Genomic DNA, 18,049 nt, shown 5'->3' on the forward strand with positions numbered 1-18,049 from the left:
CTTCAGCTGTCCCAGTCCTGGGAGCGGTCTGATCTGTGCCATACTGGTAGCACCTTGAGAGGTGTATATATACAAGCACCCATAAAGGTAAGTATGCGCTCACCTGAGGAGTAGCAATTCTTCATAAAAACACAGAAACCAAGCCTTTGTGTCCTTGCACATTACAGAAACCTCCACGCCCGCAGTCACCACCTTCTCCCACCCATGGCTGGGGAAACCCTCACAGCACAGGGCCGTGACACCCATCCTGCAGCAAAGACAGGCAGAGCTAAGCACGGCCCAGAGGGGAGAAGGGCCCCGAAGAGACCTCGGTGCCGGTGAGATGGGACAGGGGTGCTGCGAGCTCACTGGGGCAGTGATGTGGCCTCCCCAGGCTATGCAGCTGGTGGTACCACAGCCAGCTTGAGCTCTGGGAGAACACAAAAAACACGCCAATTTCTCTGAAAAGCAGCAATGCTGAAATGGACCAGAGCCACCAGCGCTCTTCTGCAGAGCAAACCCCAGCCCTGGAGTTCCCTTTTCTGAACCACGGCAGGTTGCTGAGTAAATCCAGCACCTGCTCAGAGCCACGCTGTAGCGAGGCAGCCCCCAATTACACGAGGCTTTCCCCCAAACTCCTCAGCCCCCCAGCCTGACGCCAGACACTGGGACGTCTCACCCCACGCAGCAGCAGCTCCCCATGGGCTCTCAGCACCGTGGTTCCTCAGGAGGTTTGTGGAGAAGATGGCAGGCTGGACCACAGCCCCCCCAGCCCGCCACCATCGCTTCCCCATCCATGCTGTCACAGGCCCTGCCCACGGCCACGCTGCGGTGTGCGTGGAGAAGCTGGGATGGCCGCAGCAGCATTGGCTTGGGCTTTGTTTCACTTCAGTTTCCCCCCTGCTGAGTTTCTTGGGCTGGTGCAGGTCTGCAAGGGGTCTTCACCTGGCGTGCTCGGTGCTGCCCTGAACACACAGCACGAAGCAGCACGCTGTCCTCCGGTGCCACAGCAGGACACCGAGAAACAACAAAGCTAAAGCCACAAAGTAAATAAATGCAAACACATGCGAGTGAGGGCAAGCACTGCTCTTTATTGACCGCGTAACCAAGGGAAGGGGGAGGCTGTGTGAGAGCACCGAGCCCCCCATTGCACGGACCAGGAACACGAGGGCAGCAGCAACTCCACGGCCAGGGCAGCAGCGTCTGCAAGGGAGGGCAGAGGAGGCTGAGGGACGGGATGCATTAAATCAGTTGTGGCAGGAAGGGGGGCTCAGGGAACATGTGCGGAGCTGGGTGAAGAGGCCAACTCACCAGAAGGTGCCTTGTTCTTTCCTCCTGTTTATGTCCCGCTTCAGCTGGCAGAGAGAGCACCAGGGGCAGCACAGCACCGAGAAGAAGTCGCCCATGATGGAGCCCTGCCAAGAAGGACCCATGGTATGACCAACCCTGACCCATGGAGACGTGGCCTTGTGCATCCCCACTGCCCCAGGGACACAGGGGGGAAAAGGGAGCCCAGCACCCGCGCCCACACTGACCGGGATGTTGTATCGGGTGCGGTACAGGGTCCTCATGGCCACAGTGGTCCCACAGAGGCAGCACTCGTCCATGTCCCCGGCCACCTGGCAGCCCAGGCAGATGTAGCAGCAGGATCCGCAGATGCCTGCGAGAGACACGGAGACACCCCACGCTCGACACCCGCCCCACGCCCCCCCAGACCCTCCAGCAGCCCGCCCAGAGCCTACTCACAGACGCCGCAGTCGGAGCAGCAGTCCATCAGCCCCGTCTGCCACTCGCTCCTCTGCGGGGCAGCCGCCGAGCCCCAGGGCTGGGTGGTGACCACATGTCGGGAGGCCATCGGCAGGGCTGCACGGGCAGGCGGTGTCCGGAGAAGGCTGCCCGGGAGGGAGGAGAGGAGGCTGCAGCCCTCACGGCCCCAGCCCGGGGGCCACGTCTCCAGGCATTGCTCCACCAGGGCCTCTCTCTGCCTCTCCCCATCTAACCCTGCTTCCCTGGGGGGGTTGGAAGCCAGCACCTTTCCCATCTCCCCCTCCCCTGCTCCAGGCCTAGCCGCCAGCTCCCTCCCCTCCTTACTCACTCACCTTCCTCACCAGGTGCCTCCTCCTCTTCCTCAGCTCCCCAGCACTGCAGGAGCCCCTGTGTGCCCACCCTTCCCCAACAGCACACCACCACCACTACTCCTCCTTCTCCTCCCCACACCCAGCTGCCCCCCATAACGAGCTGCCTAATGAACCCACCTGAGGTCCACAGCCTCCACACCCTTGGGGCTGCTCCCTATTGCAGGGCCATGCCCCCAGCTAGCACACCGGTGGGCACCGGGCACACTGAACGCGCATCCCAGGGACCACCACCCCCTTTCCACATCCAATATGGGATCACTGCAGTTTCCATCACCACCACGCCCCGATTTCCCACCGTTTCACCCCAAAGCCCCGCCAGCCACACACACCTGCAGAGCCACCCTGCTCGCAGAGCCGTGTGTCCTTTGCCCGCTCCCGTCCCTTATATGCGCTGGGTGCTGCCAACCTCTGCTCCTCCCGGCCCAGCTGTAGGCCGACCCGCACACTCCCCGCTTGCGCAACGTCCCCGCTGCCGGCCCTCGCCCTTCGTGCCCAGCAGCAGCCTTTGGAGAAGGGGAGGCCACATTTGGGCTCCACAAGCCAACAAGTGTCTGGAGAGACCCACGGGGCAACCCCCCCTCTGAAAGTACTGGGAGCAGGGGGACGGCCCCTCTCCACTGTATCCCATCGGGTGACTTTGGGTCAGAAGCATCATTTCGGAGGGTGAGTCCCATGGGTTCCCAAAAGGAAGAAGCTGCTGGGACCCCAGCATGTTCACTTTTCTCACCAGCCCCACAAAGAGACCCAGAAGCCAGCCCAGGTCTGACATCTCAGCAGACACCCTACACGCATTTAAAATAGCCTATAAAAGGGAAAAGGACCAGAACCCGGGTGGAAATGCAGCCACGCAGTACAGAGGGACAATGCAGGGGGACAACGAGCACGCAGCAGGCAAGGCACACATTGCTCTTTATTGGGCTGCTCAAGAGGGGCTGAGGGCTGCCAGTCATGGGCAATCCTCAGCCACCTTCCTGCGGGGCGCGGGCGGCACGGGCTCCACAGCATCTGTAAGTGAAGGGACGGGAGGTGAGGATGGGCTGCCGGTGGCCTGCTGCGGCCACACATTCGTCCCGCTCGGGTCAAGGACGTGCACGATGCCCCCGTGTTGCAGGGAGAAAAGGGGCGCTGACCAGAAGATGCCCATCTCCCTCCGCTTGTTGATGTCCCTTTTGATCTGGCACACGGAGCACACAGGACACCACAAGGTGATGCAGTAGTCGGAACAAATGGAGCCCTGCAGGAAAGGCATGCGTTAGGAGCCAGGGCTTCCCCAAAACCACATTTCAGCAAAGAAGAGGTCAGTTGCACTCCACGCTGCATGTCTTTTCCATCGGGGTTCAGCTCTGACCCCGGAGCAGAGGACATTTCAAAAGTGCATGGTTCAGCAGCAACGGCTGCGTTGGCTGCAGGACGGGGCCGGCTTGCCAGGGGGAGATAAGATAGGAAGGGACAAGGAACTGCTGACCCCGGAACTCAGTGACTTATCTGCTGGCTTCCCCGCATGAGGCAGGGGGGGAAATCACACACCAAGTCCTTTCACTGACAGTGGGAAGAGATGCTCTGATACGTTTGCCATGGGCCACATTTCCCTGCCACCCACACTAAGCTGTTGTCCCGTGCAGCACCACCCCGATGGTTTCATGGCTCTCCCTGACAGGGACACAGTGGCCAAGTGGTGGCTCTCTGAGCTTGGCTGTTGCCAGAGGCAGGCTGCGAGCCTGGGTGAAAGGTGCCGAGATAGGGCCACGGCTGGCCGTGAGGATTGAGAGAAAATTGGGCCGAAAAGGGAGCCCGCCACCCGCGCCCTCACTGACCGGGATGTTGTATCGGGTGCGGTACAGGGTCCTCATGGCCACGCTGGTCCCGCAGAGGCAGCACTCGTTCATGTCCCCGGCCACCTGGCAGCCCAGGCAGGGGTAGCAGAACGTCCCACAGCAGCCTACAAGGGGGAGAACCACCGTGAGCCCCTGCCAGCCTGCCAGCAAGCGGCCCCTGGCCCCGCCGGCACTCACAGACGCCGCAGTCGGTGCAGCAGTCCATCAGCCCCGTCTGCCACATGGCCCTGGACACGTTGGGCCCGGCCACCACGTACTGGGGCTGCAGGGTCACCACGGTGGGAGCGGCCATCGCTGGCTGGGCACGGAGTGGTGAGAGCTGGGGAGGAAAAGGAGGGGGAGAGAGCGGTCAGCGGCATGGCTTCAGGGAGTCAGGGCCGCGGGACCCCCGGCTGCATGACAGGGATCCCTCGGCAGAGCAGCTCGGGGGGCACACGAAGCGTGTAGGGAGCAGCTGTGGCCGCACGTTTGTTCCCAGCAGAGCCAGAAATGCAGAAACATGGCACCGTGTCCTAGGTCTGAACCCTGCTCCTTGTTCTCCTGCAGCTCCCGGAGGAAATGAGCCTCAGATATGATAGAAACCAGTCTGGGACTGTGCTGCACGGCACGCGTTTTGCTTGGATAACCGCAGAAAACAAGCCGTGCTGCTAGGGAAAATTCATCTCAGCATGCACAAGGAGAGCAAGGGGAAGGAACCGTAAAGGCACTGGGCTCACACATCCTGAGGCTGTTCGCTATAAATTCATTTTCCTTTCCTTGGCTACTGGGCATGGAGAGGGGCGCGGCTTCAGCGAGCAGCCCCATTGACCTCAGCATCCAGAACAGAAACCGAAATGCGTGAGGCAGCGCGGCTGGCGGAGCAGCTGTGAGCTCTCGGAAATGAGCCCAGCAACAGGCAGGTGCCTGTGCAGCCTTGCACTTTTACAGCCCCACATCACTCCCCATAGCAGGGATCCTCGTGTGCCTTCTCCTCTCTGAGCTGGAAGGAGCAATGCAGACATGGCCACAGGAAGATGCTCTTGCCACCAAAGCCATGTCCAACCAAAAAGGGCAGGAAGAGCACAACGAGAATGAGCAGAAACACATAATAAATAAATAAATAAATAAATAAATAAAGCAACAAGCAGCAGCAGCCAGCCTTTGGACAGGAGAGCAGCTTCCTCCCACACGCGCTGTGGGGTCTGCCCGAAAACACTTGCAGCTACAAACCTCAGCATCCCCCACAAGAGGGGCTTGCCCTGCAGCACGCGCTAAGGAAAAAGCAGGGAGCCCAGTTTAATCAGAGAGCAGAGTCGCACAGATTCCCCTGGTACATTTATACGCTCATAGAAACAGGAGAAAGCGGCAAGCCAGAAGTGACCTGCCCATAAGGCAGATTTAGCACATAGCTTGTTAAAAGCATCCCCTTTTCCCCCAGGTAGGATGTAGCAAAAGATTTTCCATTAAGATTAATCCCCCCTGCATTACTGAGCAGGGAAAAAAAAAAAAAAAGAATAAAAATAAAACAAAATAAAAGCATATATCTGTAATTTTTGCCTTGTTATCCAATCCTTTTAGGGCAGGGAGCCTTTCATATTTCCGTGCCACCAGGGAACCAACCTTCTGCGGAGCAGCCTGAGTTGTGGCGGGCGTCCCCGGTGCGTGCGGAGCAGCTGGGCGAACGGCGAGTGTGGCTCTGTCTCCTGCAGGCTCTTATTGGCAGCGGTGCCGAGCAGGGAGAGGTGGGAGGTAACGGTGGCGGGGAGCCAGGGGGGGCCAAGCCCAGGGTGCTTCTTTCCCCTCCCCGTGTGAAACCGTAGCCTGCGGCTCGTTAAACCAGAGGCGGCTGCGCAGACCTCGTCCGCGTCCCTGGGAGAGGTTTTTTCCCCGTCTCTTCCCTCAAAACCCAAGGGCACGCTTCAGGATGGTGTGAGGAGCACCCCAGGCTGGCTTCCCCCAACTTCTCCCTGCAAACCATTGTGGCCCACGGGCATCATCGGGGTTGCCACACCGTGCCCACGATGTCCAAATGGTTATGCCAAGCCCAGGCTCTGTGGTCACGAGGAGTGGCTTCATTTGATGGGGTGCACAGAGGGGGCTGCACTGTGTGAAGCCCACCAGCAGCCTTTGGGGCCAAACAAGGCCTGATGAAGCTGGGAAATTTCCCGTCTGTGAAATATTTGGCAGCTGGGGCGGGACACAGTGCTGTCCTCCCCACAGGTGGCCACCCAGCGCTGCCCTCAGGCTCCCCCCGCCTCAGCCCCTGTGCTGCGTTATCCCCGGATAACGTCATATCCCTTCCTCCACCTCCACAGCTTGGAGAGCAGCCTGGGATGAAAACAAACAAACAAAAACAGGAAGATGCCATGCGATAGCTGCACTTGCCACAGGGCATGGCTCAGTGATGGTCCCTCGGTTTGGAGGAGCACCTCACACAGGTTTGTGGTCGGGCATCACCCGGTTGTTCCCTGTGGCCCCGATTTCAGCTGGGTGTCAGAAACACTGGGGCTGTGTTTTTACACTTTGACCGTGGCACTTGAACACTTTTTATTGTTTTATTTCTTTTGCTAGCTTCCTTCTTGCTTGGCCCGAGCACAACCTTGTGCCTGGGGGCACAGGCATTGTGTTCCCTTACCAGCAGCACTCAGCAAACCAGAGGTGCTGCGCAGCCCACTCTTTTCTTGCATTTTCCTGTGTAACTCAGGAAAGGCACCTAAAACACCTCACCCTGCTGTACTCCAGCAGCCTTCAGCCCCAGCTCACCCCTGGGGATGCTCCAACACCCCTGGCAAGGAGGCACTTCTCCTCATCCCCAGATCCTAACACCCAGGGCTGGTGCCAAGACTGACCCCACCACGCTGTCTGTCCCCTGCCCCCTGCCCTCTGCAGCCTTCCTTGGCTCCACACTCATGGCACGTGCTTGCCCCAGACAGAGGCAGGGAAAATTCTGGCCTCCTTGGACTGGGAGATGCCTTCTTTTGCAAGCAGCGTGTGAATAGCAAAGTCCAGGCACTGTCTGTCCCGGCGTGCAGGAGCCGGTGCTGCTCTCCAACACAGGGAGCGTGCCGGGGACAACCTTTGGGTTGGCAGCCACCCTGCCCTGGCTGCTTTGCTGAGCCACCTCCAGCCCTGGCTCTTGGGAGGCACAGCCGAGCTTCCTGCCCTCAGAGATGTTCCTTGTCTGTGCCCTTGCAGAGGAACCTTTGCAAAAGAAAGGGGAGAAAGGCAACACCTGACACCCGAGGGAAGACTGCCAGGGAGCAGTGTTTATTTGCGTGAAACCATAACAGCTAACCCTGCTGCTTAGAGATGGGCGTGGGGGAGACTTTTTAAACAAATTGTATTTAAATACAGCTGAGATTGTGTTTGTGAAGCACAGGAAAGAATACCTTGAGAACAGAAGAGAGATGCACGTATAACTGCCAGCAGATACAAATGGCATTTTAGCCAGCAAAATGCAGTTGGAGATGATTTTGGAGAACTCTGACAGAAGACATGCAATGATTTCTAGGTTTAGGACTGGTTTGATAGTTCAGTCTTTACCCTGTGTTGTTACACCTTGTTCTTCTTATTACAAGGCAAATGCTTGCTTGCGCCAAATTGCCACATGAAGATGGACACGAGACAGTCCACAGGTGCTACAAAATGGGAGCTCTTCTCAAATCCAAGCTACTTGAAGACACATTAGTAGGTTAGAAACAAGTAACTTTTGTCATGTTCGCTCTAAGTTACTGCTACAAGTCTGTAAGATGCTTACAGATATTAATTAGACTTCGGCATTACTAATAAATGCCTTGTAACCCAGGTTCAACATGAAGCTGGATGCATTCGTTTCTCCCTCTACAGAGTGCAGCTCTGTCACATAATTGTTCAGAAACTTAACTAAGTTTCTTAACTTAAGAAACTTCATCCTTAAAGTGCTGTCCTTTATCTTAGTACCAGTGAAAATTTATAAACCCTGCTTAAGAACTTCCGTTTAAGAACCAAAGAGGCCTCTGAGTGCTTTCAAGGGCTATGGTTGCCAACCTTTTCACATATTTGTACTTCATATGCAGTCAACCTGAACAGTCTTCTTTCTGGCCTGTTCAAAAAATATTTTGTGTCCAATGTTGTGTCCAAATAGTGAGAGAAGCCAAAAAGACAATAAACAAAGCGTCACAAAGCACACACAACAAGGAAGAAGTGTGCAGAACCCACCACAGCTCCAGGAAGGATCTCCTGTGACCAAAGTCCCTGACCCGCTGTGAGCTGTCTCCTTGGGCTGCAACAGCAACTTCTTCACCCGTCCACCAGCACCAGTCAAGCTGAATTTGACAACCCCTGAACACACAGCTCTGGACTCAAATGTCTCCTAGCCACAGCAGCCTAAATAACTGTACATGAGGCTCAGCTTCAGAGCTAGAGCAGCTCCCCTCTCTGGGTCTCGGCTGAGTTTTGTTTTCTGGGAACAGGCGTGCCTGTCACTCCCCCCACAGCAAATAATCCCACAAAGCGGAGGACACCAGGAGGCAAGGAAAAGCGTAACCAGCAGACAGATTGCATAACCAACCAAGCATAAAATGGTAGAGGGCAGGGAAAGGTACAGAGATCTGTAATTAGCCTGCAGTTGCTATTGTTACTGCTTACAGTCCTCCTCCTAACAAACCAGTTACTCCTGTATCAGCTGAAATAGAAAGAAGAAGCAGAAGGCTAAAGGGTTAGAATTAGAAGGAGGAAATGAGATTCACTTGGCAAGATGAGTTCCTACCTTAGAGTCAACCACCAGCATGCAGACACTTGGCATCAGTTCTGGAATGTGCTGGTTTGTTAAGCTGGCAGTATGCATGCAGATTGTTCCTGATAAAGGAGCTCACCTCGGTCTCCATGGGCCGCTCTGCAGCAGCCTGCTCATGAGGAAGAACCAGTGCCAGCAGTCAGACCAAGAACAAAAGGGGGTCTTAAAAACTTTTCCATCGACTTGTTCATATTCTGGATCTCATGGATGGAGACCAGGCCGCATCCAGACATCTCAGGGTAAAAGCCGCTATCACAGTTACTTCACACAACAAGCCCCAACCCCAACTGCAATTTCTTCATGCAATAACTCACAACGCCAAACATGTACAACCAAATTTTATTTACATGCTGAAATCTTTTTACATTTTCCCAAGTCCTGTCACTAAGAGACATCTGTCTTGCTCTGTATAAAATGCCGGACTCGCTTCTTGAGAGCCAGTCAGGAGTTTCCTTGTACTACATAGGACCACCAGAGGAGCTTCACTTGCTTCATTCATGAGTAATCCCAGCTTACATTGTAAGACAGTCAAAAACATGATTTGCTTGGCTTTTTTTTTTTTTTTTAAGAAAAAAAAGAACATTTTCACCAACTTTTATAAATAAATAGGATAAACTACAAAGAGTCACGTTAAAAGTGTCTTCCCCTCTTGGAGCATATTCATTTGAGCCGGACTAAAACATTGGAATCATTAACAATTTCGACTACCTGCTTTCTAAAGGCTCTTGTACAGTTTTCGACTCTTGTCTTTTACAGAGATTTCCAAGCACAATCCCTACGAAGAGCAGAACTCCTACAGTACGATTCGATGCAAATTTCTTCCAGCAGTCTTCAGGCTTGTCTATGTCCAAAGTGTAAATCTGCAAAAGCACAGTATAAACATTCCAGTATTACTATTTATGGACACGGAAATACTTGACACATCTCAAGAAGACATGAGAAGGGCTGTAATTTCAAAACCTTCAGGTTCTAAACCTATTGTTAGCTCCTGAAGAAACGGAATACTCTGTAGCTGCAATGGATGGTTCATGACCGTGTTTACCTGACAGATTTATTCAACGTGAGGTAGAAGAGCAAAGGACTGGGCATGGACCTGATTCCTGGAACCTCTCGGTGAATCACAGTATGAACAATCTAAACGCTCCTGGGTGCAGTTGGGTAATAAAAGCTGTAAAAATGTCTGAATGTGTAAAAAGTCTTTTGGAGACCTTCCTCGGCAGAAAGGCAGCTAACTCGTCAACAGGAACTTCAATAAAAAAAAAATCCAGTACCAGCCTGCACCTTTCATTTGTCTGCTACTAACACCGCCCGTGCTTCCCCGAAAACAAGGCAGGGGAGAGAAAGCAGCAGAGCAAGAGGCTGCCCTGTCCTGCCCAGGTGCTGCTGGCCGCATAGCTGCATCTGCCCTGCAAAGAGGAACCCCGACACCTGTGAGCAGCCACCACGACTCACAGCTCGAGGCACCAACAGCACACAGTGCAAGGGCAGAGAGAGACACCTCCCAGAAACTCTGACCCTGCCGTTCATCCCCTCAAGATGTTGAAAGAGAATGCTTTGAACTGAAAGAAATTAAAGCTTCCCTAGGAAACACATTCCTCTGCTGTTTGCACTTGTACAGAGATAAGGGGGCTGGGTTCTGATTAAACTATCTGAAACCTGGCCTGCAAACCTCTAAAACACGATGTTTTTTTTCACACCCTTAAAAGCCTGCCTGCCCGTCAGGCATACGGAAGTGAAAACTCTAAATGGATGAGTGAAACCCAACAGCAGCTGAGCCATGAGATGTACCTTCACGGACATGAAGCATGTAAGGCAGCTTAGTTTTCTGTTCAGGAACTTCTTCAGCAGTACAGGAACTGGACATCTTCATGACCCAAATTCCTCTCTGCCTCAGGCACAAACTAGTTAAATTGAGGAAGGGGCACCTTACACGGCTTATTCAACTTTCTAAACTCAGTCGGTCAGCAGATCTCTGATGTCTTGAACATGAAGATAAGCCTGCAAATGCCTAGGCAGAAGTAATATTAAAACATACACTCAAAGAGAAGCTGCTCTGTGGTATATGGAACAGGGCTGCTCTTACAACTTGGGGAATCTAGAGAATCGTCACACGCTGAAGTTGCGCCATGGGAGGCTTAGGTTGGGTATGAGGAAGAATTTCTTTACCGAAAGGGTTGTGAAGCATTGGAATGGGCTGCCCAGGGAAGTGGTGGAGTCACCATCCCTGAAGGTCTTGAAAAGACGTTTAGATGTAGAACTTAGTGATATGGTTTAGGGGAGGACTGGTTAGTGTTAGGTCAGAGGTTGGACTCGGTGATCTTGAGGTCTCTTCCAACCTAGAAATTCTGTGATTCTGTGACTCCTTGCCCCTCACATTCTGCCTCCTCACCGAGAAAAATCCTCTCTGCAGGACAATGATTTCCATTTGTGCCAAAACTGCCATGCAAGGCCACTCTGGCAATTCCAGATGTCAATGGAACGTAGCACACTGTCCTCCACAGATTTCCAAGACCAAACCCTGTGAAAAGCAGTGGCTGACAAGTAGCAGAGCACAGCGCCGCGAAGATGTTATAACCTGCAGGCATGATTAATGTTTAGTGTCTACGAGCTGTGGGAGCTCCCTCGTTAAAGTGCTGCTCAGATGTGAGGGGCTGTAAAACACCCATCAGGCTGTCCCTTGCATGGCAGGTTACATGTTAATCCCACATTTAACTCCTCAGACTGCTGATGGTTTTACTGCTCGCAGTGCTATCACTGCCTTACGGAGGCCAGCAATTACTCCTCCCATAGACTAACCGTCACCACCAGACTGAACGCAGACATTTGGGTAACAAAATCCTCTCTGCTCCCTTTACAGGCAAAGCTCATTTTCTTTATTTTTCCTGATATGCATTCAAATCTGTAAGCTTGCACAAGTACAACACTGAACGGGGCTGCTTTCTGCTACAAAAGCAATTGTGAATTAGAACCATCAACTATCATGAAGTCACAACATTACCATCTGCAACAGAGGGTAGTGAGAAAGCCACAGAAACCTTTGTTACACTGCTGGAACCCAGTCTGAAGCTCCAGAGCTCATAGCACAATGTAATTACCCTGTGGTAAATTAACTCTCTCTGGGAGATGCAACAGACAACGCTCATTTTCATGTAGCTATTGTACAGTATGCCACGCACCAAAAAAACAACATCTCTGTCAAGTGTAAGTGTGTTTGATACAGCAGACCACTTCATCCCATAAATTCAGCGAACAATCATAACACACAGACTGCAGTCTCACATCATGTGCACCGGACACAGCTGGAGTTGTGTCAGAACAGCAAAAACTGCAAAATTGTGCTTGGTATGGAGGTGGATCTAGCTGCAGCTGCTATCAGAAGCAGGAAGAAAATATTTGCCTTGAGATTACAGCTAAAGGCAAGGCAGTTCTTTGGGTTAGAAACAGACTGAATGCTACAGCCTGTGGACCACCAGAGGTCTCCTCAAAAGAGCTCTGCAAAAGGTGCTTGGGAGAAGCAAGCCTTTGTCAGAAGCCTTTAAATGATCTTTAAAAAAACATACAGGATTCTTTCTTTTTTTTCCCAGTGTACTGGGAGAATTTTCAGCCAGGGGCTGAAAAGCACTATGATTTCTTATCAAGAATTTCCACGTGGAGAAAATATAAATGAATCCATCAAACCTGGTGTGCCAGGTGAGCGCCCACGGCAGCCACGGCTGAGTAGTAAGGGAAGGTCTGGTTACAGTTCATCCCCGCCACGCACAAGCCCACAAGCATTGCCATGCTGAAGCCACTGAGCCACCGCTTTGTGTCTTCCTTGAACTGCAGCGCTGTGGACTTCACGCCGATAAGGACGTCATCCCTCTTGTCCTAGAAGGAAAGGAACAATTAGCAGAAGATCTGCAATCCAACCGTTACTTGGTAAGGAAAGTAAAATGGGGGGCCCATCTCAGGTTTCCCACAGTTGTTAGCAGGAACCTCAGTTAAGTGTATTTGCAGGTCCCTGGGTTAAACTATAAAATAAAAGGCTGGTCCTCAGAGCTGTGCTGGCAGCTAATAGTTAACACCAGCTGTGCAGTTATTGACACAGCACGGACGCATGGGCACACAAAACGCATTTCACTTGCGGCCCTCTGCCCGATATATGAAGTATTTACAGAGCAATGAAAGGTCCAAGGGTGGATGCTCCGTGGTGCTCACCTGCACGTTAGTGCTGCTCAAGACCAAAGCTGTAAATTAAGCAAGCAAACATACACAGGTCTGTAAAGCTTCCCGCTGCTGCTCTACCTGGTGTGCGTAGATGGTGTCGTATACCAGCGTCCACATGACTCCAGCCAGGTACAAGGGCAAACACACGGACCAGTCGCAGGACCCTCGGATGGCAGACCACCCAAGAAGGGCTCCCCAGTTAAAAGTAAGTCCTAAAAACAGAGAGAGTGGAAAAAAGATAGTCAACAAGGTGCCAGGACCAGTCTAAATTACATGTACAGAACTCGGTATCATTTCTTCAAGCGTATGTTACATCTGCTACAATCTCTATTTCCTAGCACAGAGTTTCAGTCAGGTAACAAATCCCAAGAAATTTGACATTAAATACCCTGGAGATATAAGGAGAAATGCACAGTGCCACACATTTTTCCCCCATTTAAATATGGTTTATCCACTATCCTAAGGAAGCATTCGCACAGAACTATTGCAGTGCACTCCAACAATGTGTCTGAAGTTAAAATGCTCTGATGTCGGTGCAGCTGACTGCAAAAGAGCTCACAGCAGCCAACCGTGGAGCTTCCACACTGGAAAAGGCAGTTCTGGCTGATAAGGCTGAAGACAGCTGGAGTGGGAAGGCCAAGAGTTAAGTCAGGTTTTGAGACAACTCTTAAAATACGGCCAACTCTCAAGCTACAAGCATTGATTCTCTCTCTTGACACTACAACAAAAGAGATTGTTTATGAATGAAAACGTTACAACCCAGCTCCTGCTTAATTTTGTTGAACTACTGTTTAAGAAGCTTCTGGCATGGCAGAATTTTGCCTGCACAGTATTGTTATTTTAATATAAACTTACATAAAACCAGACTGCTGAAGTTCACTTACTAACCGGTACGTGAAACTTCCCAAAAGCTAGATCGGAAGAAGAAGAAAACAAAAAAGATTTCCAACTCACCCAAAACTAACTGTGGCCAATACGTGATTCTCTTCATCAGAGGGTAGGAGACCACAAGAGTCAAGGAGGCTGCTCCCAGAACGATACTGTAAGAAGTACCAGACTTGTTTGCTGCTCTAAAGATCACAGGTCTAAAGAGCTGGTAAATAGCACCAAACTACTTGGCTTCCATGGCTAAAACTCCTCTGCCCCCAGCATGTTTGCTGTTCAAAATCTTTGTGCTTACCTCTGGACCAGGAATGCAATTCTAAGAAACAGAAGATAACGTGTACGTCACCTGTAGTAGTTCAGACACAGAAGCACACAGAGAGCCAGGCTGAGCTGTCCCCCGAGAAAAACGAAGGACTGAAAAGTGGAGATTTCTCCAGCTGCCAGGGGTCTGCTTGCTGTCCTTGCAACCTGAACATGGAAGGAACAGCGTTAACACAAAGTGCAACCTAACACATTCAAATGTATCCTAAAAGTTCAAGTCACACCACTGGCATGCAACAGGACAATTATTTTAACCCGAGGTGGGATGCAGTGGAGTTTAGGATGTCTGTCAGGAGTAGAGAAATCATGCAAAGCCAACTGAAAGAAGGAACAAATACTGGAAAATACTTTAAACCTAAATGAGTGATGAGTTACTTGCTGAAGGTGACCATAATCTGAACAAACAAATAAAAAAACCCATCCCACAATAACAAAAGGAAAAAAAATGCATTTAGACATGGTTTAAAGTCTATTTGGGGAGGTTTGAACACCAGCGTTTTATAGAATACTAAAAGTGTATAAAGGATTCTGCACATGCTTTAATAATGTCAACTTAAGTATACTCCCTGAGTATGTTCTCCCCCTACTACTAAATAATTTAACCTAAACTTCAAATACTCCTTATGCAGTTTAAATACACTCTTAATTAATGATGTGCAGTAGAGTTGGTCGCAGAAAGCATTTCAGTGACCAACTCTACTGCACACCGTTACCTGACATGGCATCTTCCATTTTAATTAAAAATAAAAATAAAAGTATTACCAAATACCTAGTATTGTCAAAAACCACCCCCAAACTGCAACCAGCAGCACAACCAAACGTCCTGCTCCTGCCCTAGCCACCAGCTGGCTTGTTAAGAAGATTGCCTGTTGAGATATGTAACCAAGTGCTGCTATGGGAGTCTTCACGTTTAACTACATCCCATTCATGCATAAATGCAGCAATCTCCATAGCACAAATAGCTGCTAATAACCTCTGAACCCTAAACCATCCAAAGACACCACAAAACCCGTATGGATTTATTGCCTTCTAACAGGATAAACACATTGGTGCTGGGAGGAAGATTTCACAGAGCGCAGTCACTCACTGCCCTGGCACTTTGCCATGGCCAATACCCAAAGTGAGAGGAAAAACGCAGGATCAGAAAAGGAAATAAGGCAACAGTTCACTGGGATCCTCCCCGCTGAGCGTACACCCCTGTGCTTGTCAGCATCTGACAGCTGGCGCTGCCTGCTGTTTATTTCCTTCTGCTGAACACGAGGAAGGAGGAAACGCAACACCACAAAGAAGATCAGTACACGCGTGGGCATGATTCTGTCACCAGCCATCCTCATGAGGAAATGAACGATAACCAAGGAAAGCCTGCTCCTCAAAATATAAAAAAGGGAAGATGCTAACTCAGCAGAGAAGAAAGGGTTATTTGTTTTCATAGAATCATCCAGGTTGGAATAGACCTGTAAGATCATTTAGTCCAACCTTTAATCTAGCATTGGCAAGTCCCCCACTACACCACGCTACTCAGTTCTACATCTACACGTTCCTCAAAAGACTCCAGGACGGTGACTCAAGCATGTCCCTGGGGAGCCCATTCCAGAGCCGTACAACCCTTTCCGTAAATAAATTTCTAATAATATTCAACCTAAACCTCCCTTGGCGCAACCTGAGGCCATTCCCTCTTGTCTTATCACCTGGGTCTCGTCTTATCACTGGGGCTCTGTTGCGCGGAGAAGAGTTGGAAGATAAACTTCTTTTGATCAAGCACTGCACGTTGCTGACAGCAACACACATCTTGGCTTACATGGAAGTTGGCCCTCTAGGAGACTTATATAAAAATGATTTTAACTATCCTGGGAGGAAACGTAGACAAAGGATTTGCGGGTGTTTTGGGTGGTGACAGGCAGGAATGTCTCAAGCTGGAGAAAACCAGCCCTGCCTGATCAGATCTGATCTGATCTGTGCGAGCAGATCAGAGCGCACCCCCTGTGCACAACACAACACGCAGCACCTCCCCTCCTCGAGCACCACATCGGCCCCGCGCGGCTGCCCACCTTCTTGTCGTAGTCGCGGTCCCACATGTCGTTGATGGTGCAGCCGGCCCCACGCATGAGCACGGCCCCGGCGCCGAAGAGGGCCAGCGTCGGCCAGTGCGGCAGGGACCCCGGCGGCGCGGCCAGGCCGATGCTCCACGTGCAGGGCAGGTACAGCAGCCACGTCCCTGCGTGCCGAGCGCCGAGGATGCTGCGTCGCCATGGCAACCGCGGCCTCGCCCCATTGGCCAGCGCGTCGCCACGGCAACCGCGGCCTCACCCCATTGGCCAACGTGTCGCCATGGTTACCGCCCCGCCCCCCCCCCCCCCCCCCCCCCCCGCCCCGCCCCTCACCGGCGGGCTGGTGCAGGCGCATGAGGCGCAGGTAGGGCTGCAGCCGCCCGGGCGCGGCGCGCACCAGCTCGGCCGCCGAGAAGCTCAGCGGCCGCCGTGGGTCCGGAGGAACGGCAGCGGCGGCGGCGGGGCGGAAGGGCGGCGGCCAAACGGCGGCGGCGGCGGCGGTCGGCAGGGCCGTGCGGGCGGCGCGCAGTCGGCACGTGGCCCGGCCGAGCCGCCACAGCAGCGCCGCCATCTTGCCGCCGGCGGAAGCGCTTCCGGAGGGGCCGCGCATGCGCAGTGCGCTCCCTCCAGCCGCCGCCATGTTGTGGGGGGGCTAACGGCCGTTAACGGCTCTAACGGCTCTAACGGTTATAATGGTAACAGCGCCTGCAAAGAGCAACCGTGCCCTGAATCGTTAGAGGCTGCGCCTCACTGGGAGGCTGCCCGCTGTCCTCTGCCACAGGATGTGCCCCCAGGCTGCCTGCGACAGGCGCCCGTGGTTTCGTAAAGGGCTTCTGCAGCGTTTCGTAACAGGCCGCTGCCGCTGCGACCTTGTGCACGCCGCTTCTTCCGTCGCCTTATCAGAGTGAATGCCGAAACTGCCACGGGAGCTTTGGACGGAGCCATAAAAAGCTGGTGCTGCGTGGTGGAGTATCTGCAGTAAAAGCTTCCCAGAATTACACCTGAAGTTCTCTTGGAAGGCGGTGTGACACGTCACTGCTGCCACATGCTGCGCTTCCTTTGGTTTTCAGGACTGACACAGGCACAAAACCCATGGTAGTTCCCTGAATTGTTGACTACCAAGAGGAAGTAGAAAACCAGTATAAGTGATTTTCACCCTTTTCCATTCACCCTTCCAACAAGTAGTACTCCACGGCAGTAAATACATTTCCAAAGGACTGTATGACAATGATGAGGTCAGTCACCACAGGCTTCATTCAAATCCAGAGCAGTGCCGGAGGCGCATCAGCACGGCATCAAGGATCCAGGACAGCACAAAGCTTCCCAGGAATGCCGCATCCACAGGAAGCCCGGTGCACTCCTTGTCACCTTGGGGAAAGTCACCAAGAGACAAGGGTCCAGTCTGAGCCTGCACCACCCCTCACCCTTCGTCCCCAAAACACCCCTCTGCTGGTTTGGGGTTGTGCTGGGGCTGGCACAGGGCAAAGTGGTGTGGTCAGGAAATGACCTTTAGCGCTGTTGGGCTGCATTGGAGAAAAGCCCTATCATATACCCAACCCTATCCTGTGCAAACAGGCTATGCTCCTATGTGTAAATTTCACAGTTTCTGCTCATGTCCTCTAAAACAGGCAGCAAATCCCAAGGCACCTGCAGGGTACTTTTATGGAACTTGAGACAGCGAGTTAGAAAATAAGACTTTATTCAATGGGCTTATATTCATTATAAAGTGCCCTGGCCCCTCACCAGAAAACAAGCAGACCAACAAAGGCAAATCTAAGGGATAAAGCATTTCAAACATTAAAGAAGTCACCAAAGGACGATGAGGCCCCACTGCTGTCTTCCCTCACGACTGAGCTGACAGCCAAACCCCCCCTCACTCTCGGG

At 52.3% G+C, this 18,049-nt stretch overlaps 3 protein-coding genes across 11 annotated transcripts; all 3 read right to left on the reverse strand.

Moving 5' to 3' along the window:
- Nucleotides 1–1,050: 1,050 nt before the first annotated feature.
- Nucleotides 1,051–2,552, reverse strand: LOC311436503 (placenta-specific gene 8 protein-like; the record flags this gene model as incomplete). Of its 7 annotated transcripts, none has more annotated exons than XM_084518750.1 (5): nt 2,447–2,550; nt 1,726–1,871; nt 1,515–1,639; nt 1,291–1,394; nt 1,051–1,182 (listed from the first exon to the last, which is right to left on the reverse strand). In XM_084518750.1, coding segments are annotated over exons 2-5 (339 nt in total). In that variant the 5' UTR covers nt 1,835–1,871; nt 2,447–2,550. The 7 variants fall into 7 exon arrangements, with proteins under 7 accessions (XP_084374876.1, XP_084374878.1, XP_084374877.1 ...); XM_084518752.1 differs by lacking the exon at nt 2,447–2,550 and adding an exon at nt 2,235–2,363; XM_084518751.1 differs by lacking the exon at nt 2,447–2,550 and adding an exon at nt 2,079–2,200.
- Nucleotides 2,553–3,009: 457 nt separating this feature from the next.
- LOC311436504 (placenta-specific gene 8 protein-like) lies at nt 3,010–6,256 on the reverse strand. Of its 3 annotated transcripts, none has more exons than XM_084518753.1 (5): nt 5,552–6,256; nt 4,130–4,271; nt 3,932–4,056; nt 3,248–3,351; nt 3,010–3,122 (listed from the first exon to the last, which is right to left on the reverse strand). In XM_084518753.1, coding segments are annotated over exons 2-5 (345 nt in total). In that variant the 5' UTR covers nt 4,245–4,271; nt 5,552–6,256; the 3' UTR covers nt 3,010–3,121. The 3 variants fall into 3 exon arrangements, with proteins under 3 accessions (XP_084374879.1, XP_084374881.1, XP_084374880.1); XM_084518755.1 differs by having other exon boundaries at nt 5,489–6,242; XM_084518754.1 differs by lacking the exon at nt 5,552–6,256 and adding an exon at nt 4,419–4,810.
- Nucleotides 6,257–9,030: 2,774 nt separating this feature from the next.
- On the reverse strand, nt 9,031–18,048 carry COQ2 (coenzyme Q2, polyprenyltransferase). The gene is made up of 7 exons (XM_084518729.1): nt 16,499–18,048; nt 16,166–16,332; nt 14,143–14,264; nt 13,866–13,951; nt 12,990–13,123; nt 12,384–12,572; nt 9,031–9,565 (listed from the first exon to the last, which is right to left on the reverse strand). Exons 1-7 carry the CDS (start codon nt 16,803–16,805, stop codon nt 9,410–9,412), a joined length of 1,161 nt encoding a protein of 386 aa, XP_084374855.1. The 5' UTR covers nt 16,806–18,048; the 3' UTR covers nt 9,031–9,409.
- Nucleotide 18,049: the final 1 nt, after the last annotated feature.

Source organism: Aythya ferina (assembly GCF_964211825.1).
Source record: "Aythya ferina genome assembly, chromosome: 4".
NCBI classification, from domain to species: Eukaryota; Metazoa; Chordata; class Aves; order Anseriformes; family Anatidae; genus Aythya; species Aythya ferina.